Source organism: Chiloscyllium plagiosum, chromosome 5 (genome assembly GCF_004010195.1).
Source record: "Chiloscyllium plagiosum isolate BGI_BamShark_2017 chromosome 5, ASM401019v2, whole genome shotgun sequence".
Classification (NCBI taxonomy): domain Eukaryota; kingdom Metazoa; phylum Chordata; class Chondrichthyes; order Orectolobiformes; family Hemiscylliidae; genus Chiloscyllium; species Chiloscyllium plagiosum.
The window spans coordinates 112,659,314-112,669,678 of record NC_057714.1 but is presented as its reverse complement, the minus strand read 5'-3'; the positions used below and the strand labels follow the sequence as shown (position 1 = coordinate 112,669,678).

Here is a 10,365-nt window from a genome sequence, read left to right as displayed (position 1 = left end):
TTATAACTTGGTTTAGTAAAATTTATCATTGTTTGTTTAAAATCTTGGAATCTTTTGCCTTGATTCTCTTCATAGATACCTGGGATCTTGACCTTTGTCAAGTTTTGTAAAAGGTTTCTGGTCCCTAGCCAGAATGTAACTAAAAGATTACGCATTCTAGTCTGGGATCATAAGTTGTGCAAGTCATGTCAATTATTTGAGCACAGGAATAGATTCAACCACACCTCAGATTAGCTTTGATATTTGAAAGAAATAATTCACGAATGGAAGTACTTACTTATCTTTTCCTTTGCCTCCTATTACGTACACCCGTTCGTTGTGAGAGACCACAGAATGGCCGTACACTTCGTATGGAAGTGGATCTGATTCTCCCCATTTAAATGTGCTGTAAGTAGAAAGAGATTTGTTTTGAAAAGATGCACTGGAAAACTATTGTGTACAATTCTGCTGGGAAACGTTTACACAGAATCTCTGAGTTTAAAGATGTCTCAAGCAGGGTCATTGATGTAGCGTATTTGGATTTGCAAATTCCATTCAGTAAGGTGCCAACTTGGGAAAGGCTATGGCCTTATGGTAATGTCACTGGACTATTAATCCAGAGAAGGAGAAAGTGAGGTCTGCAGATGCTGGAGATCAGAGCTGGAAATGTGTTGCTGGAAAAGCGCAGCAGGTCAGGCAGCATCCAGGGAACAGGAGAATCGACGTTTCGGGCATAAGCCCTGAAGAAGGGCTTATGCCCGAAACGTCGATTCTCCTGTTCCTGGATGCTGCCTGACCTGCGCTTTTCCAGCAACACATTTCCAGTATTAATCCAGAGAGCCAGATGGTGGAATTTGAATCCAATAAAAATCTGGAATTAAGAATTTAATGATGACCATGAATTGATCGTCAGAAAAATCCAACTGGTTCACTAATGCCTTTTAGGGAAGGAAACTGCCATCCTTACCTGCTCTGGCGTACATGTGACTCCAGACCCACAGCAATGTGGTTGACACTTAACTGCCCTCTGGGAAATTAGGGATGGGCAATAAATGCTGACCTGGCCAGTGACACCCACATCCTGTGAATGAATTTAAAAAACACACAATGGGCCACAACTACAAAGGACAGGAGTTTTGTGAGTAGTGGATAGAAGGCTTGCTAACTAACCGGGATAAATGTTTCATTTTAGGTTGGCAAACTATAGCTAGTGGAATGCTTCAGGGATCAACACTGGGGCTCAGTTATTAACAATCAATATCAGTGACTTGGAAGAAAGGACTGGCTGCATTGCAGCCTGATTTGTTAATGTTACAAAGATAAGCTAGAAAGCAAGTTCTGAGGGCGGCACGAAAATTCTATAAAATGACTTAAGTTGGATAAGTGACAAGATAAAAATTTCCTGAATGGAGCATAATATGGGAAAAAGTGAGGTTGTCCACTTTAGTAGGAATAGAAAAATACAAAATTATTTACAAAGGGAGAGTCTACAGAATGCTGTAGTGCAGGGGGATCTGAGTGTCTTCATACACAAAGGTTAGCGTACAGGTACAGGCAGTATTTAGGGAGGCAAATGCAATTTTGACCTTTATTGCAAGGGGATTGGAATATACGGTGACCTGGGAGCATGATGGCTCAGTGGTTAGCACTACTGTTTCACAGTGCTGGGACCCGGGTCCCAGCTCAGGCGACTGTCTGTGTGGAGTTTGCACATTCTCCCCATGTCTGTGTGGGTTTTCCCCCAGGTGCTCTGGTTTCCTTCCCCAATCCAAAGATGTTTAGGTTAAATTGCCCATAGTGTTCAGGAATGTGTAGGTTAGGTGCATTAGTCAGGGGAAATGTTTCCAAAAAAAGTAATGGAATGGGTCTGGATGAGTTACTGTTTGGAGGGTCAGTGTGGACTTGTTGGGCCAAATAGCCTGTTTCCACACTGTAGGGATTCTATGATACAAGAAAGGAAGTCTTGCTACAACTGTACACAACACTGTGAGACCAAACTTGGATTATGCTGTTCAAAACGGTACACTGATCAAGAGTCACTGCACTCAAACATTAACTTTGTTTCTCCATCCATAGATGCTGCCGAAACTACTGAATTTCACCAGCAAGTTCTGAATTAGTTGAAGTGCTGTATACTATTTTAGTATACGTACTGAAGGAAAGGTATATCTGCATTGCAGACAGTTCAGAGAAGGTTCATTGGGTAAGTTTTGGCATGAAAGCATTGTCTTATGATCAAGTTGCATCAATACTCATTGGAGGTTAGGAGACTGAGAGGTGATCTTATTGAAACATGATTCTGAAGGGTTCAGTAGGTCACTGCTGAAAGGATGCTTCCTCTCGCAGGAAAAGCAAGAACAAGGGACATTATTCCCAAGTGCGGGAGTCTCCTATTTAAGACACAGATGAAGAGGAATTTAGTCTGAGGGTTGTTGGTCTTTTGAATTCTCTTTCCCAATGAGTAATGGAGGCTAGATCATTGAATATCTTCAAAGCTGAGTTACAGTCTTGATCTGAAAGGAAGTTGAGGGTTATGGGGATGGAGGAATGGACAGGCAGAAGAATGGAGTCAAGGACAAGATCAGATTTTTCTTAACAGTGCAGCAGGCTCAAGAGTAGGATGAGCACTCATACTTATACTTCTGTATTGACTAAGGGGTGACTGGACAAGGGTCTATATCGATGGGGTCACTGGAAGAGTATCTGTATTGACATAGAACAACATAGGTATCAGGCCCTTCGGCCCATCACGTCGGTGTCAACCTGATGCCATTCCAAACTAATCCCATCTGCTTGCACATATACCTCTATTCCCTGGTTGTTCATGTGTTTGTCTAAATGCCTCTTAAACTTGACTGGATTAAACTCCATCTGCCATTTCTCTACTCAACTTTCCAACTGATCTATATCCCACTGTATCTTTTAACAAACTTCCTCACTATCCACTATGATATGGGGGTCTCCTGGGAGACTGTCTGTATTTACAGCAGGTCCCTGGGATGAATGTCTGTATTGGCAGGGGATTCCCTGGGAGAGCGTTTCTTTAAACAGGAGGGTCATTAGGAGGTGTCTGTACGGACAGGGAGTCCCCAGGAGAATATCCGTATTGACAAGAGGTCACGGAGGTATCTCTATGGACAGGGGGTCCCCAGGAGAGCATCCATATTGACAGGAGGTTCCAGGGAGGTATCTGTATGGACAGGGGGTCCCCGGGAGAGCATCCATATTGACAGGAGGTCCCAGGGAGATTCCTGTATGGACAGAGGGTCCCCGGGAGAGTATCCATATTGACAGGAGGTCCCAGTAGGTATCTGTATGGACAGGGAGTCTCCAGGAGAGCATCCACATTGACAGGGGGTCCCCAGGAGAGCATCTGCAAGCTTGTTAAACATTCCGGAAGTATTTTAGAATCCATTTTAATGTGTTTAGTTGCTAACCAGCCTTTCGTGCTTTAAATGTGTTGGGTTTTGCATGTTTCATTTGTTGACAGAGATTGCTTAATGTTTTCCTAATCTCTTTCATAATTCGAAAAGAAGCCAAAATGAAATCTTACAAAACTGTTTTTCAAAGAATGAAAACTTTGATAAAGTTAACAGGTAGCAGATTCATTCTCAAATGGAAGTCCATGAGCTTCATTTAAAGTGATTTGTTCAGATTGAATTAACAAGTGGAGTTCCCTTGTAACTCAACAAAAGTCTTACTGACCAATAATGCAATGGAGGAACCGACAGGTTTATAATTCCTTTATAATCCTATCACAACTTCAGCATGTCCCACACCATTTGATAGAAACATGCTTTTAAATGTGATCGTCAGCTTCAGCCTTTTCTTTAAAACAACTGTCACATGACCAACTCCTCTACACAATCAACACTGACACAGGAGTAGACCATTCAGCCCCTCAAGCCTGTTCTGCCATTCAATGAGATCATGGCTGATTAGTGGCCTAACATCATATACCTGCCTTTTGCCCATATCCCTTGGCAACTTTGCTTAACAAAAATTTATTAATGTCAGATTTAAAATTAACAACTGATTCAGCATCCATTGCCATTTGTGGAAGAGAGTTCCAAACCCCTCTCATCCTTTGTGTGTAGAAGTGCTTCCTAACATCGTTCCTGAACAATCTGGCCCTAATTCTCAGACTATGTCCCCAAGAATCCCCAACCAGTGGAAATAATTTATCCACCTTGGCTTTTCAGATCACTCCTTAATTTTCTGAAGTTTAGAGAAAACAAGCCTAATTAGTAAAATTTCTCCTCATAACCTAACCCCTGAAGTCCTGCTTTAATTCTTGTAAATCTAAGCTGTAATCCCTCAATACTTTGGGGTGGCACAATGGCTGTAGTTAGCACTATTGTTAGCACCTGGCACCATGTTCAATTCCACCCACTGCCAACTGTGTGGAGTTTGCACATTTTCCCCATGTCTGCATGAGTTTCCTCCCACAGTCCAAAGGTGTGCAGGTTAGGTGGATTGGCCATGCTAAATTGCTTATGAAGGGCTTTTGCCTGAAACGTCGATTTTCCTGTTCCTCGGATGCTGCCTGACCTGCTGTGCTTTTTCAGCACCACTCTAATCTTGACTCTAATCTCCAGCATCTGTAGTACCCATTTTCACCATGCTAAATTGCCTCTTAGTGTCTAGGGACGTGCAAGTCATGTGGGTTAGCCATGGGAAATGTGGGGTTACAGAGATGGGGTGGGTCTGGGAGTGATGCCCTTTGGAGGGTTGGTGCTTCCTAGATGGGCCAAATGGCCTTCTCTTGTACTGTAGGGATTCTATGGTTCTATATGGCCAGATGTTGTTTGAGGGATACGTCTTCACCTCGTCACCAGGAAGGCCTCCCTCTGTTCTCACTCAAGTCATGGAATGGAATCTTTATCCTACACCTGAGAAGGCAAATAGCCCCTTGTGTTACACCCAAAAAGAGCAGCACTTCCTCAGTACAGCACTGCCTCAGCTGAACCTCTTATCATGCCTCAGCTGAATCATGCCTCAGCTGAACCTCTTATTTCACAAAACTCAGAACTTAACTCTTTCACTACCTGCTCATACCCTATACACATTTACACCCTCACTGTTGAAAAATCTATCTCAGCTTTGGATATACTTAATGACCTAGCCTTCATAGCCCTCTGCAGTAAAGAATGCCACAGACTCACTACCCTCTGATAGAAGAAAGTCCACATCTCAGTCTTAAATCTATGTCCCTTTATTCTGAGATTATACCCTCTGGTCTTAGACTCTCCCACAAGGAGAAAAGATGTAATTAGGAAAGGATGGTCAGCAACTGGAACACTATCTAGTTATCTATTACAAAAAAAAGCAAACAAATGATTTGAAAATGGAAAACAGGAGTTTTGGTATCAGCCTGAGATGTAAGGAGGCATGATGAGAAAACTGAAAGATAGAGAATATATGGGAACCATTGGGCTGGGAGAGGGTTTGCAAGGTGGGTGAAAAGGAGGAAGTGTATGTTTTTAGCTCAGGAGCATAATCTAAAAGGGAAGCCAGTGTGTTAACCTGTTAAATGAGAAATTTGAGAGACTGTTGATAACAACATTGGTGCTGTCCATTCAACCATCCCTGGTGGTAGCCAGTGTCACATTCTCTATACAATGCGTACTGATGGTTCATCTGAATTTCTTCCCTTCTCTGGGCTGAAATGTTTGGTCAGAAAAGACTGATTGATGTGAGTTACTTTGAGTGCTGGTGCCTTGTCCTGTGTGACTTGATGTTTGCTGTTTTTTTCTAATATTGCATCTTGACCGGTGAACAGTTTGATCCTCTGGACTCTGACTGGCTAGGGATGCCAGCCTTACCATCTCCGCGGTGCCTTTTTGGTCTGGGCGAAGCTGAAAATGCCATCTATGTCATTGGCGGGAAGGAAGTGAACGAAGAGGAGAAGACGCTGGACACTGTGATGTGCTATGATCGACAGTAGGTTTCCATGAACAGGGGATAAATCAAGGTAATGGACTCTCCATCAGATGGAACGTCCTGAGCTTTTGGTTACAGCATAGTCATTGTGACTGAAATAACTGGCATAGTTCCCTCGGGGGCTCAACTTGTGAAATTGATGCTCAGTGAGTCAGGACGATCTTTCTGTCATGTGTGTCAGCAATAGTTCAATGGGGGTTGGAGGGGAGTGATGTATGTGCAGTTAAACTTGGGATTACAGCAGTTAGGTGGTTGTTTTTGCCAGCACAGCCTTGAGGGGCCTTTTTCCATGCTGTGACTCGATGGGAATTTGTAGTCTCCATTCTGGTATCAGCCTGAACCTGGTTGGTTCAGTGTGGTAAAGGGAAATCACTAAATGATTGCAGAATCATAGCACTGTTTCTGGGGCAGACAGAGGCTGTTCTGCCCATCATACCCATTCTAATTACCTTGTACCAGCCTTCTGTCTTTCCCCTCTATCCCTGCGCACCATTTCTTTTCAGATAATCATCCAATGCCTCAATTAAACCTACCTCTACCTTGGCAGTGCATTCCATACCCTAACTACTCAGTGAAAAAGTTTCTCCTCTTGCTATCTTACTTTAAATGCCCTCATTCTTTTCCTTTTTTTTTTTATCTACTCTGTCCAACCCACTCAGGATTTTGAAAGCCTCGATCAAATCTCCTCTCAGCGTTCCTCACACAGAGAACAGTCCCAACCTCTTTGATCTATGCTCATCATTACTCCAGTCTCTTCTAGCTAATTAACAAGTAGTGATTTTATGTTGGCGACTAGTCACAGGTCACACTGATATGATAGACGTTGTAATTGAGACTGGGGAGGACCTGGATATTAGGTTCAAGATCTTAAGTTGTTCTGCTCCAAGTCTGTGTAACATCATCATAATGGGTGGTGCTTATGGCACTTCTCAGTATTAACCCTTTCAGACCCTTACATAACAGAGCCCCACTCCAGAGATTTGAGCTATCAAGCTTAATATTCCAGTGCTGTACTGAGGAAGTGCTGCTCTTTTTGGGTGTAACACAAGGGGCTATTTGCCTTCTCAGGTGTAGGATAAAGGTTCCATTCCATGACTTGAGTGAGAACAGAGGGAGGCCTTCCTGGTGACCAGGTCAAGACGTATCCCTCAAACAACATCTGGCCATATAGAACCATAGAAGAATCATAGAATTCCTACAGTACAAGAGAAGGCCATTTGGCCCATCTAGGAAGCACCAACCCTCCAAAGGGCATCACTCCCAGACCCACCCCATCTCTGTAACCCCACATTTCCCATGGCTAACCCACATGACTTGCACGTCCCTAGACACTAAGAGGCAATTTAGCATGGTGAAAATGGGTACTACAGATGCTGGAGATTAGAGTCAAGATTAGAGTGGTGCTGAAAAAGCACAGCAGGTCAGGCAGCATCCGAGGAATAGGAAAATCGACGTTTCAGGCAAAAGCCCTTCATAAGCAATTTAGCATGATCAGATAAGAACTTTCAGTTAACAATGGGGTGCTGGAGGCAAGGGTAATGGGTTAACAAGGTGAAAATGTATCCATTATGTGAAGCCAGTTAACAGCAGAAGGCTCAATCTCTACTACTGACACTCACTTATTGTAACAGTCAATTAATATATATGCTCCTTACCTGGATGCTCCTCCCTGTAAAATGACAATATTATTCATTAAGAAACTACTGTTCAAGAGAAGACAAAGAACTCCTGTCTCTGTGAACATGGGCAATCGTTGTCTCTCTCTACCTCCATGGCCCGGAGTAAAGATGAAGAAAGTAAAACTTAAACTGTGCCTCTGAGCGTTTTGCTTCAACTGAGGGGGGAAACTGGATAACAAGGGAATCAGGGGTTATGTGGAAAAGGTAGGATAGTGGAGTTGAGGATTATCGGGTCAACCATAATAACATTGAATATGAGCAGACTTTGATGGGCTGAATGGAGCAGAAGTGGGCCATTGAATGATGTCATCCATTTTGGTGTGCAGGCTTGAGCTGAATGCAGTCTGTATGATTTAGGTACATCCACAGTGCTGTAAGGGAGGGAGTTGCAGGATTTTGACCTGGTGACGGTGAAGGAATGATGTATTTCCCAAGCCGAAAGTGAGTACTGCAGATTAGAGCCAAGAGAAGCATAGTCTGTCAGGCAGCATCCGAGGAACATGAAAATAGACATTCTGGGCAAAAGCCCTTCATCAGAATATATTTTCCAAGTCAGGATAGTGAGGAGGCTAGTGGGGAACTTGCAGGAGTGGTGTTCCCGTGTACCTCCTGCCCTTATTCTTCTATGATGTGGAGATGCCAGTGTTAGACTGGACCAAGTTTAAAAATCACACAACACTAGATTATAGTCCAATAATCCTTCATCAAGTAGGAACAGCGCTTCAAAAGCTAGTTCTTTCAATTAAATCTGGGCTACAACCTGGTGTTGTGTGATTTTTAACCTTATCCTTCTAGACCTTGGTGGGTTTGGAGTTCCCATTGTAAACATAAGTTGCCAAAGACCTGTACCCTGCCTTTCCACTAAATATCAGGGACAAAAGGGGAGAGGGTGCCTATAACTCACCTGCAGGAAGTAGGAGTGCAGTGGGTTCTCCTTATTGCCCTCATCGTAGAATAGGCCGCCGGCCACAAAGATCTGGTTCTGCTTGGTCACCACGCTGGAGTGGTTCTTGGGGATTTTTGAGGAGACCGAGGCGAAGTAGCACTCGTTGGTGGTGGGGTCGTAGGCCACGGTGGCCTCGTCGTTGATCATGCAGATGAGGTCCCTGACAAACATGCCAAATCTGGGGGTTTTGTTCAGGATGCTGGGGGGCAACTGCTCCTCCTCCTTCTCCTCCTCCTCTTTGGCCTCTTGGCTGCCAGGGCTGGTGGCCTGGACCTCCTTGTTGGTGGTCTTCTTGCCCTTCTCCTCTCCCTCTTCCTCCTCCCTGCTGCGGGCATCCTTGACCTGCTGGATCTTCTGGAGGAGCTCCGGGCTGGAGCTGAGGAGGGGGTGGGCCTGGACCTGCTGCTCCAGGTAGCCGCGGGGCAGCAGGAGGAAGCGGACGCAGTCGAGGAGCTGGGCCAAGGCCTTGGCGGGGGAGGCCTGGCGGGAGGCCCAGGCCATCAACGCCTCGAAGACCAGCTCCTCGCGCTCGACGTTGAGGGAGTCGCTGGAGGCGATGGCGCTGAGCTCGGCGGCGCTGAGGCCCAGGAAGTCGGGGTCCTTGCTCACCAGCGGGAAGTGCTCACACGCCAGGTCCCGGGCGGCGACGGCGAGGCGCGGGCAGTCGAGCATCAGGCCGAGCCTGAAGACGGCCAGGCAGTTACTGAGGCCCAGCCGCTGGTGCAGGAACGACACGCAGACGGTGAAGACGGACGGGATCTGCAGCAGGCTGGCGGTCGACAGCACCTCCTTCACGTTGGCGTCGCTGAGCGACAGCTCGGAGCTGTACAGGTAACGCAGCAAGGCCTCGACCAGCTCCGGCTCCAGCTCCTCGTCGTCCAGCACCAGCTCCCTCCTCGGCCCTGGGCCTGGGCCCGCCTCCGCCAGCAGCCGCGCTCTGAAGTACGGGCTACAGGCCGCCAGCACCAGGCTGTGACACGGCAGCTCCCGGCCCTTCACCTTGAGCACGCAGTCCACCAGCTTACCGCTCTCCAGCAGGTCCCGCAGACCCTCCTGCAGCAGCGTCTGCTGGTAAATGCGGGGCTCCTCTGCTGGGTCGATGGGGATCGCCATGGCCCTCTCTCTGTGACCCTCTGTTTCTCTGTCTGTCTCTCTCTCTGTCTCTTTTTTGTGTGTATGTCTCTGTGTGTCTCTCTTGTCTGTGTCCCCCTCTGTCTCTCTCTTGTGTCTGTCTGTCTTGTGTGTCTGTCTGTCTGTCTTGTGTGTATGTCTCTGTCTCTCTGTGTGTCTCTCTTGTCTGTGTCCCCCTCTGTCTCTCGTGTGTGCACGTGTCTGTGTCGCTCTGTGTGTCCCTCCGTCTCTCTCTTGTGTGTAGCTCTGTCACTCTATTTGTGTCTCCGTCTCTTGTGTGTCCCTCTCTCTTTCTGTGTCAGGATTGATGGCTGGCCCCCAGCTGTCCCACTCTTCACATTCCTTTCTGGTCTATAGATAGCACAGAGCTGGGGAATGCACTCAGGAAGGGAGGGAGACTTTGGAGATGAAACCATCCTCAGCAGAGCCATATGTCAGTCAGGCTCCTAACAACTGGCGGGAACATGCTGTCCAAAAAGCATGAATCATCCTCCAGCCTTAGACTGTACCTCAGGATCAAGGATTGTTCGCTGTCTCTCCCCTCCACCCCCCAAACCCATTTCCCAGCATTGTTTGTGCTCCCTATGAAATGCATATGGGGTTTTCATTTTGTGCCACACTCCTGTCATTCTCCCTCCCCATAGCCTTGTACGTTTAGATTAGATTAGATTACTTACAGTGTGGAAA

At 46.1% G+C, this 10,365-nt stretch overlaps 1 protein-coding gene across 1 annotated transcript in view; it reads right to left on the bottom strand.

The window, feature by feature from the left end:
* Positions 1 to 9,733, bottom strand: part of klhl40b (kelch-like family member 40b) — a 15,513-nt gene extending 5,780 nt beyond the window's left edge. The window contains exons 1-3 of the mRNA XM_043691056.1: positions 8,506 to 9,733; positions 7,578 to 7,591; positions 276 to 385 (exon numbers count right to left, since the gene is read on the bottom strand). Coding sequence (XP_043546991.1) covers positions 276 to 385; positions 7,578 to 7,591; positions 8,506 to 9,660 — 1,279 coding nt within the window. The 5' untranslated portion in view covers positions 9,661 to 9,733. The remainder of the gene's footprint in view (positions 1 to 275; positions 386 to 7,577; positions 7,592 to 8,505) is intronic.
* Between the last annotated feature and the right edge of the window lie 632 nt (positions 9,734 to 10,365).